General features: G+C 42.6%; 1 protein-coding gene across 1 annotated transcript in view; it reads left to right on the forward strand.

The window, feature by feature from the left end:
• The window catches only part of Pfas (phosphoribosylformylglycinamidine synthase), a 64186-nt gene that overhangs the window by 45508 nt on the left and 1038 nt on the right, over window positions 1-17640 (forward strand). The window contains exons 22-27 of the mRNA XM_076202990.1: window positions 1087-1204; window positions 3627-3822; window positions 14581-14790; window positions 15450-15620; window positions 16969-17118; window positions 17257-17385. Of these exons, the coding sequence (XP_076059105.1) occupies window positions 1087-1204; window positions 3627-3822; window positions 14581-14790; window positions 15450-15620; window positions 16969-17118; window positions 17257-17385 (974 nt within the window). The remainder of the gene's footprint in view (window positions 1-1086; window positions 1205-3626; window positions 3823-14580; window positions 14791-15449; window positions 15621-16968; window positions 17119-17256; window positions 17386-17640) is intronic.

Raw genomic sequence — 17640 nt, forward strand, 5'->3', positions numbered from 1 at the left:
CAAAATGCAGTCATCCAGTCTCTTTTGGTAGCTTAGAGGGGCTGTGTGGTGGCTGCACTACAGTCTGGCCAGGTGGACTCTGTCTTTTCATGGGAGAGAGGATTCAGAGGGATGGATATCAGGGGATCTGGCATGCAGCAATGTGTTGTCTTTTAGTGTGTTAGTGGAGTAGTGAGTGATATGAATATATTTCCAGAGGCTGGTATTTGGTGGTTTTGGAGGAAGAGAAGAGAGTATTTCTGTGTAACATAGTTGTTTTTTGAGGCTGCAGCAAGTGTGTGCCTCTCAAGTCAAGGTGATCCTTGACTTTGAGGACTTTTGTTTCATAGTGTAGATGGTCTGTAGGTGTTGTATTTATGCAGCCTGTGTTTGTTTTTAGGGCTTTGTTTTGTATGGTATGAAGGATGTTGAGGTATGTCTCACTTAGATTGGTACCTGTTGCAGAAGTACTGTGCCTCACTGCATTCCCTTTGACCCAATCATTGTGACAGGACAGGGATGACCCTTGATTGGCTGATATGGGTAGAGTTAAATGGGTTTTAACATGTACAAAGTACATGAATAATGTGTGCTCTTTCCTATATACTATATAACTGTAGTACACAGGAAAGGAGAAATGTTGGGTCCTTTCTTTTGTACTCCAGTTATTGTACCTAGATTGATATTTGTTTGTATGTACAGTGAGACCTCTCATTAATGGACATTAATTAGCTGTGTTTTCGGTGTTTTTTTGAGTGGTTTTTGGGTGGCATAGTGATTGCACGCACTAAACAACAGCACCAAAAACACCGAAAACACACCGCAAACACAGCTAATCAACGTCCGTTAATGAGAGGTCTCCCAGTATATGTATGTTGCAGAAACCCAGGTGCATTCCCTCATACACATGCATATTCACTACTCTATGATGTAGAAGAAAGGGAATTTCACTAGTGAGTGCAAAGGGTATAAAAGAGAATAATCAGTTTGTGCATTTTATTCATCTTTTTGTTTATGTATTTACTTCATCTATTTATTGATTTAACTTGCATATTGATTGGTTACTTGTTTACTTATGTTTTCTTTTTATAATGTTTATGTTCCTAGATGGATTATGGAAGTGGAGGAATCCAATGCCAAGGTGGTAGTGGACCAACTGAAGGCAGCTGGAGTTGTCGGAACCAGCTACGTGGGGCGATCAGGGAATGCGGGTCCCAAAGCAAAGGTCAGTTAATTATGTAGTACTATTGTACTAACACAATCTTCCACTCGTCACCTTACCACCACCCAATGTCACAATTGTCATCACCCTATGTCACAATCACCATTACCCAGTGTCACAAATGTAACTATTACCATCACAATCATCATCCACTGTCACTGACCTCACCACACACTATCAACATCATCACCACTACCACCACTCACTGTCAGCACTATCACCACCACCACCACCCATTGTCAGCATCATCACCACTACTACCCATTGTCAGCATCACCACTACCATCCTGTCAACATCATCATCACCATTACCACCACCCTCAGTCAGCATCACCACTACCACCACCCTCTGTCAGCATCACCATCCCCACTACCACCACCCTCTGTCAGCATTATCATCCCCACTACCACCACCCTATGTCAGCATCATCACCACTATCACTGCCCTCTGTCAGCATCAGCATCACCATTACCACCACTATCAACATCATCACTACCACCATCCTCTATCAGCATTATCATCCCCACTACTACCACCCTCTGTCAGCATCATCTCTACCATCACCCTCTGTCAGCATCAGCATTATCACCACTACCACCAACCTCTCAGCATAATCATCACCATTACCACCCAATGTCAGCATCATCACCACTACTACCCATTGTCAGCATCAGCATCATCACCACTACCACCACCCTCTGTCAGCATCATCACCATTACCATCACTCACTATCAACATCAGCATCACCACTACCACCATCCTCTGTCACCATCATCACCATTACCACCACCCATTATCAGCATCATCATCACCACTACCACCACCCTCTGTCAGCATAATCATCACCATTAGTACCCATTGCCAGCATCACCACTATTACCCATTGTCAGCATCAGCATCATCACCACTACCACCCATTGTCAGCATCAGCATCATCACCACTACCACCACCCTCTGTCAACATCATCACCACCATTCACTATCAACATCAGCATTACCACTACCACCATCCTCTGTCAGCATCACCACCACCATCACAACCCTCTGTCAGCATCATCATCACCACCATCACAACCCTCTGTCAGCATCATCATCACCACCATCACAACCCTCTGTCAGCATCATCACCATTACCACCACCCACTATCAGCATCATCACGATTACCACCACCTTCTGTCAGATTCATCACCATTACCACCCTATGTCAGCATCATCACCACCCTCTGTCAGCATCATCACCATTGCCACCACTTACTGTCAGCAGCATCATAACCACCACCCTCTGTCACCATAATCATCACCACTACCACTACCCCTGTCAGCATTATCACCACTGCCACCACCCATTGTCAGCATCACCACTACCACCACCCTCTGTCAGTATCAGCATCACCATTACCACCACCCACTATCAGCATCATCACCAATACCACCACCCATTGCCAGCATCATCACTACCACCACAATCTGTCAGCATCAGCATCACCACCATCATACCCTCTGTCAGCATCATCACCACTACCACCACCCTATGTCAGCATCATCTCCACTACCACCACCCTATGTCAGCATCATCTCCACTACCACCACCCTATGTCAGCATCATCTCCACTACCACCACCCTATGTCAGCATCATCACCACTACCACCACCCTATGTCAGCATCATCACCACTACCACCACCCTATGTCAGCATCACCACTACCACCACCCTATGTCAGCATCATCACCACTACCACCACCCTATGTCAGCATCATCACCACTACCACCACGCTATGTCAGCATCATCACCACTACCACCACGCTATGTCAGCATCATCACCACTACCACCACACTATGTCAGCATCATCACCACTACCACCACCCTATGTCAGCATCACCATCACCCTCTATCAGCATCATCATCACCACTACCACCACCGTTCTGTCAGCATAATCATCACCACTACCACCACCCATTGACAGCATCACCACCACCACCATTGTCAGCATCATAACCACAATTACTACCTTCACTCTCACCACCAATATCATTTGCACCAAACAAGCTTTCTATTGTTAAAATATTATCTTGGCTTGTGATTAAGACATTCTTCATTACTACACAGACATGGGTTCGATCTCAGTGAGAATTGATGACAGTTATTTACCTTGGATGTCTAAGCACACAAGGCAAAGATTACTATTCCAGCCATAGCTAAGTGCCTCATGTCATGCCAGATACTGTTATGATTAAAATTAATGTATTTATGGGATGGATGGAGTAAGAGTGCATGCCCCAGCTGGCTACCTTCTTTATAAAAGGAAAGAAGTCTTTTGGTATATACAATAGAATTAGATATTGAACACCACAACAGTTTCTGTATTGCATTAAATAGTGTATCTGTTGCCCTCTACTGACAAATGTCTTGATGTTGCAGATTCAAGTTAAAATTTCAGGCCAGACTGTTATCAATATGTCGGTTCTTGAGGTGGCCAACCTGTGGGAGGAGACTAGTTACCAGCTGGAGCGGCTTCAGGCTTCCCCCAACTGTGCTTCACAGGAGTATCACTCTCTTGCACACCGCAAGCATACATCCTACACGGTCACCTTCTCCTACCGACCCATCCTGTGTGGTGTGTTTTTTTTTTTTTTTTTTTTTTTTTTTTTCCTATTTAATCATGACCCACTGCACCCTGCAACTCAACCGAACAAAAACACATTCATACTCAGATCACAAGACAAGCATTCCAAGACCAATTTTCTTACTCCAGCAATTTCCCCTAGATGTGAATCCATGTCAAGCAAGATCCTCATTAGCATGACTGTATATCAGCCACCATCCAGCTTTAAATTAACACAAACACAAGATAGGCTTGGCCTCAGAAGCAAACTGCCCTAGACTCAATCATCACACAGAAGACACTACTCTCCTCCTTGTTTCTCACTCTATTCAGCCTACGAGTAGTAACCCCTACCATACTTCTCAGGCATTTCATCTCACACACATTTAAACTCTTCCTCACTTAAGTTCCACATTTCTACCCCATACAGTGCTGTCAGAACAATCACTCCTTCATACAATCTCCTTTTAGTATCCATTCCCAAATGCCTATTTCTCATTACACTTTTTAATCCACCAAGGTATTTACTTGCTTCTCTCAATCTACATTCTACCTCCACCTCCACTCCTCCCTTTCCTACCACATTTGCACCCAAGTATCTAAAGATATCCACTTCCTCCAGTTTCTCCCCCACAATACTCACTTCCAATTTGCTGCCATATTCTCCCCTTGTACATCTCAACATCTTTTACCCACATTTATCTTCAAAATCCTTCTTTTGCACATTCCTAAACTCTGTCACTAACTTCCTAATTCCCTCCTCTGATCTTATTACAAGTAGTGTCATCAGCCAACAACAACTGGCTTATCTCCCACTTTTCTCCATTTTCTTTAACCATTTCCAATCCCCAGCTCATTAACTTTGCATTTACCTCTTGCACAACCCCATCCCTGTATAAATTGAACATCCCTGGTGAAGTCCCACCTTTGCCTCAAACCACTCACTCTTTCCATTTCTGATTCTAACACAGCCTTTACTACTCTCATTAAAACTCTTGACTGCTCTTAACAAATTTCCTCCTATCCCATATATCTGCAATACCTCCAACTGTCTACCATGTCATCAGCCTTTTCCAAATCCATTAAGGCCCAAAAAACATCCTTATCTTTTCCTAGAGCTTTCTCACATACCTGCCTTACCACAAAATCTGGTCCACGCAACCCCTACCTGTCCTAAACCCACACTGTTCCTCTCCTAATCCTCTCAATCAAACCCTCCCATAAGCCTTCCCAACTACATTCAAGAAACTGATCCCTCTGAAACTACTACACTCACTCTTGTCCCCTTTTCCCTTGTAAAGCAGAACTATACAGGCACTCCTCCAGTTCTCTGGCATTCTACTTTTTTACATACATATACCAAAGGTCTTTTCTCACTTACAAGGGAAGTAGCCACAAAAACAAAGGCATAAACTCCACTCCCACACATTCCATCCCTATATACTCCACTCCCATCCACCCCCCATCCTCCCTCTTATCTTAGCTCCTCCTGGATGATGGGTCATCCCTACATCTTGCCCACTGCCTTGGGCCAGGAGTAGTGTCACAAGACACAGCACATCCATAGCAAGGCCACTTCATTAAATTGCCGAGCCCCCCTCTCTGCCCCCTCATGCAGAAATGGAGGTAGGGAGAAATCCCTTTGGTCTGCATCAGTTTATTTTTCACACATAGTCCTCTATCCGCTCCCTTTCCTCCATCACAGAATCATCCATACACAGGCATTCTCCATTAACCCCTATCTTCTGTCTTCTCCTGTCCTTCCTCAACAGACATTCCCCTCTTTCCCAATGCCCCTTTTACCCTAACCAGCTGTCTCATCCTTGGTCGCCTCTTCATGTTCACTCCTTCCCCCTCTGCCTTCCATATCTTTTTTACCAATCTTCCTTCACTTTCCATGTGTCCAAACCGTCCCAATACTCTTTCATCAACCCTATCTCCCAACTCCCTTTCCACCCCTATTCTCCTCCTCACTTCCTCGTTTCTCACTTTATCCAGCCTAGTAACCGCTATCATACTTCTCAGACACCTAATCTCAAACACATCCAAATTCCTCTTTTCCTCTTATTTTCCATGTTTCTGCCCCATACAGTGGTGTCAGCACAATCACTCCTTCATACAGTCTCCACTTAGCATCCATTCCTGTCTATTTTTCATTACACTTTTTAATCCCCCAAGCATTTACTTGTTTCTCTCAATCTACATTCTACCTCCACCTCCCCTCCCTTTCCCACCACATTCACACCCAAATATCTAAAACTATCCACTTCCTCCAGTCTCCCTTGATACTTGCTTCCAGTTTGCTGCCACTTTTTCCCCTTGTACATCTCATCACCTTACTTTTACCCACATTTATCTTCAACTTCCTTCTTTTGCACACCTTCCCAAACTCCTTCATTAACTTCCTCAATCCCTCCTACAATTGCAGTGTCATCAGCAAACAACTGGCCTATCTCCCACTTTTCTTCATTTTCTTTAACCATCTCCAATTCCCGACCCATCACCTTTGCATTTACCTCTCGTACCATCCCATCCATGTATAAATTGAACAGCCAAGGCAACATAATACATCCCTGGCAAAGTCCCACAAAGTCCCACCTTTACCTCAAACCACTCACTCTCTCCATTTCTGATTCTAACACAAGCTCTACTACTCATAAAAATACAAATGCTCTTAAAAACTTTCCTCCTATCCCGTATATCTGCAATACCTCCAACAGTGCCTTCATGTCTACCCTGTCATCAAGCCCTTTCCAAATCCATAAAGGCCAAAAAAACATCCTTATCTTTTCCATGAGCTTTCTCACATATCTGTTTTACCACAAAAATCTGATCCACGCAACCCCTACCTGTCCTAAATCCACACTGGTCCTCACCAATTACTCCCTCTCTTCCTCTCCTAATCCTCTCAATCAAAACCCTCCCATAAACCTTCCCAACTACATACATACACACATACATACACCAAGGCTCTTTACCCCTTACAAGTGAGGTAGCCAAAAAGAAAAAAGCATAAAATCATTCCCACCCATTCCATCCCTGAATACACTCCACAACTCTCCACCCTCCCTCTTATCTTAGCACCTCCTGGATGACGGGTCATCCCTGCACCTTGTCCACTGCCCTGGGTCACAAGCAGTGTCGCCAGACACAGCACATCCACAGCAAGGCCGCTTCATTAAATCGGCGACCCCCCCTCTCCGTCCCCCCATGCATAAAAGGAGAAGACAGGGAGAAATCCCTTCGGGCTGCGTCAAATTTTGCTCACACATACTACCTCACCCCCCATCCCCCCACCCATTCCACCTCATGCATCACTTCATCCATATACAACCATTCTCCATTCACCTGTCTTCTGTCCTCTCCCGTCCTTCCTCAACAGACATTCCCCTCTTCCCCAAAGCCCCCTTCACCACATCCATCCACCTCATCCTAGGACGTCCCCTCATGTTCACTCCCTCCACACTGCCTTCCATACCTCTTTTACTAGTCTTTCTTCACTCATTCCTTCCCAACTACACTTAAGAAACTGATCCTTCTGAAACTACTACACTCGCACTTATCCCCTTTTACATTGTAAAGTGGAACTATACAAGCACTCCTCCAGTTCTCCAGCACTCTACCCTCCTTTAGACAAACATTAAACAACCTCACCAGCCAGTCCACCATTACTGTACTTCCTTTTTTTAGACATTCTACATGACATCAATCCATCCCAGGTGCCTTACCTGCTCTCGTCTTCTTAACATCTGCCTTCACTTCATCTTTCCTTATTTCTCCTCCATTTTCCTCACTCATCATGGTCATTTTCTTAGTACTTCCCACTGCAACTATCTTTCCCTCCCAATCCTATTTCACATTTAGTAACTCCCTAAAATACTCTGCCCATCTTCCTCTTATTGCTGTCTCTTCCATTATCATCACTTTTACCTTTTCTTCTCTACTTGATTTGCCTCTTCCTCTCTTAATTTCTTTCCAAAACATCTTTTTATTACTTTCAAAATTTTCTGTCATACTCTTACCCCATTTCTTATATGCTCTCCTCTTTGCCTCCTTTATCTTATTCTTTACTTCTCTTTTCTTTGTACCTCTCATATGATTCTCTCATCCTATTTTATAACCAATCTGTGAATGCTTGCTTCTTCTCTTCAACAACCTTCTTTGCTTCCTCATCCTACCACTCACTACCCTTCTTTCTATTTCCTCCTGTCCTCCTTGTTCCACACACCATCTTTGCACACATTGTGACTCCCTCCTTGAAACATCCCCATTTCTCTTCCACTCCTAGTTCTACTCTATCATTCACTCTTTCCCACTCCTCTCTCAGCTTCTCGTACTCCTTTTCTTTCCCATTTAAGCAGTTCACTTTAAGCACCTCCCTACCTTCTGTCCTTTTCCTCTTTCTCCATCTATCCTCCAATCTCAACTTACCTTCACCAAACAATTATTTGATATTCCCCCATTCTTTCCCCTTAGAACATGTACATCCTTATCTCTTCCTACTATTCTCCTCATTACCACTGTATAATCCATTAATGCTCTACCATCCTTCCATCCACCACCCTCTTCCATGTGTACTTATGCTTGACTTTCTTCCTCAACACTGTATTTGGTGTCAACAACTACTTTAGAAAAACAAACCTCCTCACCAGCCAGCACCATCACTACCTCCTTTTTTTAAGACACTTCATCTGCATGTTATTGTGGGTTTAAAAGCTGCTCAGTGGCATGCAGCTGATACTTTAGGGTCTATGGGTTGCCCCTATGGACCAGAGTCACACATTTGTCTGTGATAGAGGAAATCTCTATTCATAGAGAAATGATGCTACTTTATTTTACTGTGACTGTCCCTCAGTTATGCTGTCCCCCTACTCTTAATACTGTCCTGTACCACTTTGAATATTCATTTCCTTTTTCACCAAACTTTATGGTAGGGGAGAAGAATACTGCCACTGTATACGCCACCATATACATGATGAGTAATATCACTCACTCACTCACTCCCTCACTCACTCACTGGTCCACCACCAAGCACATCTACCCGACTGTCCGGCACCACTCTCGCTGACTGGGCGGTTGCCGACACAGCACTTACTGCCCGTGTCACCAGCACCACCACAAGCAACCGATACACACACACACACGAACATACTCATAAGTGCAGTCAACCTCTAACTCACAAAACACACGACAACCAAATAATAATGAACCCTTCCCCCCTGGAAATATTATATACTGTAAATAACATATAGCTAGTAATTAAGAACATGATAGTTTATTTGCCGGAAACCAAACAAGCAACCGATACACACACACACACGAACATACTCATAAGTGCAGTCAACCTCTAACTCACAAAACACACGACAACCAAATAATAATGAACCCTTCCCCCCTGGAAATATTATATACTGTAAATAACATATAGCTAGTAATTAAGAACATGATAGTTTATTTGCGGGAAACCAAACATTCCCATTAAAAACCCATATTAATACATTTACCAGTACCTCCTATTTTTACTGTGTCAGCACTTCCGATGAACAAAAAGTAGATGCTCCAGAGCAGGACCAGTCGGTCCGATGATACGTACAGAGACATTAAATAGTGCATTGTGGTATAGAACCAAGAAGTGATTGACATTGTGTAAAACCATAGAAGAAATTGTGAACCAGTAAACTTATTTAATAAAAGAAAAAGATGTTACATTGAGTTTGGTGTCGCCGCCTTAAGTTCTGTGTTATGTATTTACTCAACACCAGTTGAGGATACATTAAATGGTGGCAGTGGTGGGATTATCTAGATTGTATAGGGGGGGTGGGGTTGAGGATTTGGTAGGGAAGGCGCATTCTTTGGCCAAAAATGATCTCGTGGGGAGACATCTTTGTTGCGGAGTTGACTGTGCTGTCCATGAGATCGTTGACCAAATGTCTGAGGACTTCAAGCACTTTGCAATTGGTGCGCTCTGTAAGTCCATTCCCTTGTGGGTGGTAGGCAGTGGCAAAAGTTTGATCTACATTGTAAAGATGTGCTATTTCACGCATTACCTCGTTTTTTAATTCTGACCCGTTGTCGGATAACATTCGTGTGGGAATGTTGTATCTGCAGAATATATTGTTAACTAAGGCTTTGGCTACAGTCTCTGCTGTTTTGTCTTGTAATGGGACTAGGATGGTGTATTTGGACAGATAATCGACTGCCGTGAGTACGTAATTGGAACCTTGATGGCTCGTTGGCATTTTCAGTAAGTCAATGCCAAGTGTTTCCCATGGCTCAGCAGGGAGCGGGATGTCTTTGATATTGAGTATTTTGGGGTCAGGTCCTCTGAATTGGTTGCAAGTTACACATGAGTCTATGTGTGTGGTTATATCTTTTTTTCATGTTGACCCAGTAGGAGGAGTGCCTAGCAGTGTTCAGTATCTTATCTCTGCCTGAGTGGCCTCCCATTGCACTGTCGTGCAATATGTGTAGGACCTTGGGAACTAGGACTCTGGGAACGACAGTTACTTCCCTGTCATTTGTGGTTCTCCTTATGATTCCGTCGACCAGTTTGAGTTCGTCTATAGGGACAGGTGGTCGGGAGTGTAAGGGAGTTCTTGAAAGGAGATGCTGTTTTATTTGAGACCATGTCGGGTCATTGTCTGTTTCATGTCCAAGTTCTTGCATCGGAATGCATGTTGTTTGTGTTAGTGATGAGACGTGAGTTTGTCTGCTTAAAGAGTCAGCTACTATGTTAGCTTTTCCCGCTAGATATGTTATCTTTGGGTCGAACTCCAATAGGGTGGTTTTCCACCTTGCAATTCTGCCATGTAAGTCTTTAGTGTTAAAGAGGTAGACTAGGGGTTGATGGTCTGTAAAGATTGTGATCTTATACCCTAGTATAAGGTATTTAAAATGTTTCAAGCCCCATATCAATGCAAGTCCTTCTTTGTGGGTAGTTGAATAGTTACTTTCAGGCTTATTCAGTACTCTACTTGCGTAGGCTATGGGGTGCTCTTTCCCGTTTTCATCTTTCTGCTGTAAGACTGCGCCTATTCCTTTAGAGGAGGCGTCGGTGTAAAGAAGGAATTCTTTCTTCATGTCAGGAAAAGTAAGGACAGGGGCTGTGGTAAGAGCATGTTTAAGGGTGTTGAAACTTGTCTGTTCCTCTTCAGACCATTTGAAAGGCTCGCCTTTTCTTGTGAATTTGGTGAGAGGGGATGCAATTTCTGCAAATTTGTGTATGAAATGTCTGTAGTAAGATGCTAGTCCTACGAAACTTCTAGTTTCATCTGCGTTTCTGGGGGTTGGGAAATTGTTTATGGTATCTATCTTATCTGTGGTGGTATGGATGCCTTGGCTATCTACCTTATGGCCTAGGAAGGTGAGTTCCGTCTGTAGGAATTTACACTTTCCTAGTTGGATTTTCAATCCTGTGTTTTTGAGTCTTTTTAGGACAATTTCTAGTGTGTGAAGGTGGTCAGTTTGTGTGGGACTATAGATGATGAGGTCGTCTAAGTAGACGAATAATGAGATTCCTATCATGTCGCTGAAAATGCGGGTCATCAACCTTTGTTGGGTTGAGGGGGCATTCTTAAGGCCAAAGGGCATATGCTCGAAATGGAAATGTCCCTTGTCAGTGGAGAATGCAGTTACGGGTTTAGATTCATCGGTGAGCTCGACCTGCCAGAAGGCTGACTTAAGGTCAATTGTGGAAAAAACTTAATTTCCAATACCGATGGTATGTAAGACATCTTGCATGGCGGGGAGGGGGTGTGGGTCAGATTGAGTTAGGTTGTTGACTTTCCTAAAGTCAACAACAGGGCGTAAAGTTCCGTCTCTCTTTGGGACTAGGAAGAGGGGACTGTTCCACGGACTTTGGGAGTGAGAAATTACGCCTTGGTGTAACATCTCGTGCACACTGTTGTTGACTTGTGTTTTCCTACTGTGGGGTATGCGGTAAGCGGGGGTGTATGAGGGGGGGGTGTATGAGGGGTGGTGTTTGGGGGAATTTGGATGTGATGTTTGATTATATCACATTTGCCTAAGGGTTCGCCTTCTAAGGCGATAGCCGATCTATTCCTTTGTAGGAGGGTCAGTAGCTTGTCATTCATCTCTCCGTTTGCTGATGTTGTGATTTGGTTGGGGTGGATAGGGGTGAGAGTTTGTGGTCTTACAGTGTTGATGTGTTGTGGGAGTGGTTCCTGGATTGGGGAATTATGGAGATGGACTGAACAAATGTTTGTGTTCTTCCTGATTTTGCGGTGTTGATCGGAGAGATTTGTTAACATAGCTAGGGTGTGTTTATTTTCTGATATTATATCCCAGGAGGACTCCAAGGTTATGTTATTTATTCTTGACGTATCCGGGTCAATTATGACATCCTGGTGTTCTATTGCTCCGGGTATGTATAGTGGAACTGTTATTGAATGTCTAGGGGGTATGATGACTGTGTTAGACATCAGTGCTTTTGAGGTGACATAAGGTGGTGGACGGAATGAGTAGCTCTTAGTTGGAGAGGGTTTATTTAAGCTAGATAGATATGAAAGAGGTTGTGTGTCTGGGTCGGGTGTTTCAGGAAGGGTTGACTCATTACTTTCATCTCGGAAGGAGATTTTGTTGGTATCTAAGTTGATGATGGACTTCCAGTCTCGTAGGGACTTTAAACCTATTGTACCTTGTTGGTCGAGACTCCATTCATCAGCTAAGTGGAAGGATGTGAAACCTACTTGGGAATTGTTTACCTCTATGTTTAAATCAATCATATCGTGAAGTGATATGGTAGATCCTTCTATCAATAGACCTTCCGTATTTGAATACTGGATTTGGGGTGGGTCATTTAGTGCTTCGTAGAGAGCTCTGGGGATGAGGTTTAGGTTTGTTCCTGTGTCAACCATCATGTCAACAGTAATTTGATCTAATTTCACCTTTAGGGTGATATAGTTGTGTGGTGTGTCGGATGTTCCTATGGTGGTCTGATGCGTGAGGCTGGTGCACGTTCCCCCAATCGGTGTTGAGTTGTATGTGTTGTGTGGGAGGAAGGTGTTTGTCGAGGTGTGGTGACTTGTTTATTTGTTCTCTGATGTGGTTGTGGTTGTGATTTTTGTTGAGAACACTCTTCATTGGAGTGAGTTGTGGTTCTGTGTAGGTTGCAGTATTTGCCTGGTTGTGTTGGTTTTGACATGGTGGGTGGTCTAGGGGTGGGTGGGAGTTGTTTGGTTTGCTGTTGAGCTCTACATTGGGAATCAGTGTGGGAGGTACCATGAATTGAGCAAGGGGTAGCGCGGTGTTGTACCTGTGGGTGTTGGTATTGTTGCGCTCTACACTGAGAATCAGTGTGGGAGGTAGTTCCATGAATTGAGCAAGGGGTGGCGCGGTGTTGTACCTGTGGTTGTTGGTATTGCTGCGCTCTACACTGAGAATCAGTGTGGGAAGTAGTTGGAAGGGGTTAAAAGGGTCTTCTCGTGAGTGGTCATGGTGAAGGGGTATGTGGTCATAGTATTCCTCAGGAGGTATTTGAGAATCTGCCTTAGTCGTGTCATGGTCTTGGTCTTGAGAGGGTTTATCTTCTTTAGATGAGGAAAGAATTCCTTGAAGTAAATTTCTGACCTTGGCTCTCGTACCTGTAGCCATGTTAGTGTCTAACTAGAGATGCATGTATGACTAAACAGGTATAGAAAGTAGTTAGGTGAAATAGGTCTAAGTTGAAATAGTTAAATTAGAAATATTTGGTATACATTATCTAAGGGGTAGTATGTTATGGTTAGATAAGAGGGGGGGTATAGGGTTTCAATGGGTATACAATGGTATAATTGCAACAAAAAAATGTAATTACATATAGTTAAAAAAAATATAAGTTATTGTAAAAGGTAAAAAGATATACAATATAAATGGGCATATATGATATTGGGAAGAAAAAGGTAATATTTGATATTGGCAAGAAAAAAGTAATGTGATTATACAGGTTATTGTAAAAGTTGCAAATATATTATTCTAAATAATAAATTGGGAAGGTACAAGATAGAAGTATGCAAAAATGTTTTTAACTTGCATAAGTAACTTAATTATGTAACTTAGTTTTGTAAAATGATATTTTTGTTTGAATTATTAAATCACTAGAGACTGAATTATTAATCAAAGAAGGAAAAATGAAGTTAAGCTATCGTTAATTAATGGTGATATGAAGGTGAAAGTGAATCTTACACGATTGTCTATATAATGAACATTAGAGTACCTTGAAAGGTATGATTGGGTTTAGGTATATATATCGACGTATGTGCAGGTCCGTCAGGTGTGGCTGTGGCGGCCCATAGACTTGTTTGTCCTTACGTACGAAGATTTTGGAAAGGTCTCCTTGGTAGTAGGATAGTTGGTAGTTATAAGAGTTCAGTGGTGTGCAATTACCTCCAGGTGAGGAAGCTTGCGGGGGGGGGGGTTGTTGACGTTCTCGTAAAAAGGGAGAGAAGGCAGTATCAGGGGGGTTGGGGTGTGGGGGGGTTGTTGTTGAGGGTCTAGGTGAGGGGGAATTTGGGGTTGTGATGGAGTGTGGGGGGGTTGTTGTTGATGATCTAGTTGAGGGGTAACTTGAAGTTTTGGTGTGGAGTGAGGGAGGGGGTTGGGCAAGTGTTCTCACTTGAGTCGTAAAAGGCGGCAAACATGGGAGGAAGATAAGACTAGGCATGTTATTCTTTGTAGCCCCATAGGGGCCATTCCTAAAAAAAAAAAAAAAAAAAAAAAGGATAAAAGCAAATGAATTAGAAAAAAAGGGTATAAACTGACCCTCCCATACAGGTCCTGCTATGTGGTTACCCTACGTGCCCCATGTAGCTGTCCTCCGTGAGGAAGGAACCAATGGAGACCGAGAGATGGCTGCTGCACTACTGCAAGCAGGCTTCATTGTACATGACCTGACCATGTCTGACCTGGTTGACAGAGACCATGGTGGTCCAGATGTGTCTGCTTTCAGGGGTATCATCTTCCCAGGAGGATTCAGCTATGCAGGTTAGTTGTGACAAAGTAATTTAAAATTTTAATTCTAATTCCATGAAGAGCTAAGATGACAGGGGAACAAGGGTGATGGATGAGAGTGGAATGGGAGGGAGTGAGTGTGTGCCTGTGACTCGGCTACCCCCCTTATAAGGGGAAAGAAGCCCTTGGTACATAGAGATTTTAATTCCGCTAACAGTTGCAAACTTGGAATTTGTCCTAGTTGATGCCAGAGGGTGGACTCGATTAAAGATCTTGAGGAACCATTTTCCTCAGATTAGCCATTAACCATTGCATGTGTCTTATTTGAGTGACTTGAGAGTCTGTATATTGGCTGTTGCCAATTACTTTGAAGCCATGGGTCTCCTGCAAGCAAGACCTGGGCCCACAGGTTGATTGATAGCAATTGTAGAGTCTGTCAATATTAAGTTACCCCTTTTCACTATAGTGACACTCCTTACACTGAACAGAATTGTTTGGCATTAATCATAATGAAATCTGCAGTTACCACATAATAACAAATTATGTTGCCCAAGCTCAGTAAAATCCTGTACCAATAACCAAAATTAAATCTGGGGAGTGTTTTGTAGCAGAGAAGTTGAGAACCTTGAACACAAGTGTTTAACTTTAGAACTAGTTCTGTCATGTATTATATTTGTTTATGATCACCACAGATGTCCTGGGTTCAGCTGTAGGGTGGGCAGCCTCTATCAAGTTCCGTTCAGCAGGCTTAGGTGCACACCTAGAAGCATGGCGGATGCAATCAGACACCTTCTCTTTGGGTGTCTGCAATGGTTGCCAACTACTAGCACTTCTGGGTTGGCTTGACCCAGACAGCAACTTAAGTAAGTTCCTATCAAATTCCTCTTAAATTCCTATCAAACTCCTCTTATGACAAGTTTATTTTAATGGGCAGAGATTTTGTAAAGATTGAAAATTATAATACCAGAAGTAACAATATTTGCAAAATGCACATATTACCACTGTTAGAAAAAAAATAATAATAAAAAATAAATAAATAAAATTAAGTGTAGATGGGCAGTAAGTCTTCTAATAGGCATACTTTATTGAAGGTGATACTATTTTCTGCATTAATTTTCTTGCAAACAATTTCTGTAGATCTTGCTAATTGCTGTATTGCAGGGTATAATCTCTGTAGAACTTGTGCATAGGCAGTCATAATCTCTGATCCGGATTTTAGCTCAACTGAGCCTTCTTCAGGGAATGGTACTGGTATCGTCCATGATTGGTATTTGACCACAGGAAAAATATTGACTGGGAGAGATCACTAGATAATTGGAAGATGTTCATAAATTAAAATTAAATTTCACATCTTCTCAGGCTTCTGGCCTACCCTGTGTTCTCATGCTGGGTAGTGCTAATAAATTGAGTGCCTGTATATTCAAACTTGGTTTCCTGTCCTTGATATAAAGGGCCTCAATTATTTTTAATTTCCGTGGGTCCATGCAAGTTTCCAGAATTTGTGTTCTTTTCCAGCTCTTTGCAAGCAATGTGGTATCTGTGTGATGCTACAGCATGGTTCTTAGTGAGATCTATAGAAACTATCTGCAAGAAAATTATTAATGCAAAAAATAGTATCGCCTTCAACAAAATAAAATTAAATCTTTCAAGATGTGGCATGTTGTCAACTATGAAAGTTCTCTCTTTAACTCCATCCATCCATCTAACACTGTACCATTAAGATTCACAGTGGAATGAATTTGAGACGGTCACAATCTATTAACCTCTTCAATATGAGTCAAATTCTTGTGGGCAGCATCAGCTGCCTGATGTACGATGATGCATCACATTACTCGCATTATAAAATATAAACTTACAGCTGTATTACTGGATCTGTTTCACTCTGAACATTAATAACCACAGGAAATATGATTAAGCCAGTTCACAGAATATGGGGGTTATTCGGCTACGACTACAAAATATAATCAAGATGCCGATGCAGGCATCCTCATGTACTCACTCACACTTCATGTTGCCTACGCAGGTGTCATTGTTTAGAAAGGGTTAACAATAACAGCCTCCATTTCAGATTCCTGTGCCCCCCAGGTGCATGTAGAAAAAAACTAATTTATATGGTTGAATATACAGTTTTTATTGTAACATTATTTTTCTTCATAAATCTGAGGAATGTTACAAAAATATTACAAAAATACATAAATAACTCAATTCTAGATCCAGACTCATCCTCCATCCGCCTGACACATAACAAGTCTGGAAGGTTCGAGTCTCGGTGGAGCAGAGTTAGTGTCGAGTCGAGCCGATCAGTGCTTCTGCGAGGGATGGGTGGATCAACTCTTGGGGTATGGGTGGCACATGGTGAAGGTGAGTGAAGAGCTGAGTTTTAATCATTAATTTGTGCTCATATTGAACTCAAGATATTGTTTTCATGCTAAAGCCACTATAGTACCCCACTTTCTAAAAATGATCCCAAATTTGAAATGCAAATCTGAACTTGTACAGGTCGGTTCCAATATGCCAATGAAATGACCAGGTCGTTGGTTAAATCCTCTGGCTGTGTGGCATTACGCTATGTGGATGACAGCGATGCCCCTACTACTGCCTACCCAATGAATCCTAATGGCTCTGAAGGTATCCAGAATGTTCTTTACTTTTTCAGTCCAAGATTTCTGTGAAATAATTTATATTTTTGTTCCAGCTGATACCAGATGCTTTTAGTTCACTAAGAGAGTAAACTTGTAACATGGTCTCAATCAGCAAGTTTATTTTTGTCCCGAGTTTACTCCCTCAGCTGAATAAAATTGCTTAGGATTCTAGAACAAAAACTGGTAGTGACATGATCAACATCCTTGACTACTGTAAAACCCCTGTTAAATACTTAACTTT

Source organism: Oratosquilla oratoria, chromosome 19, assembly GCF_046742065.1.
Source record: "Oratosquilla oratoria isolate Oo_2021 chromosome 19, ASM4674206v1, whole genome shotgun sequence".
NCBI lineage: Eukaryota > Metazoa > Arthropoda > Malacostraca > Stomatopoda > Squillidae > Oratosquilla > Oratosquilla oratoria.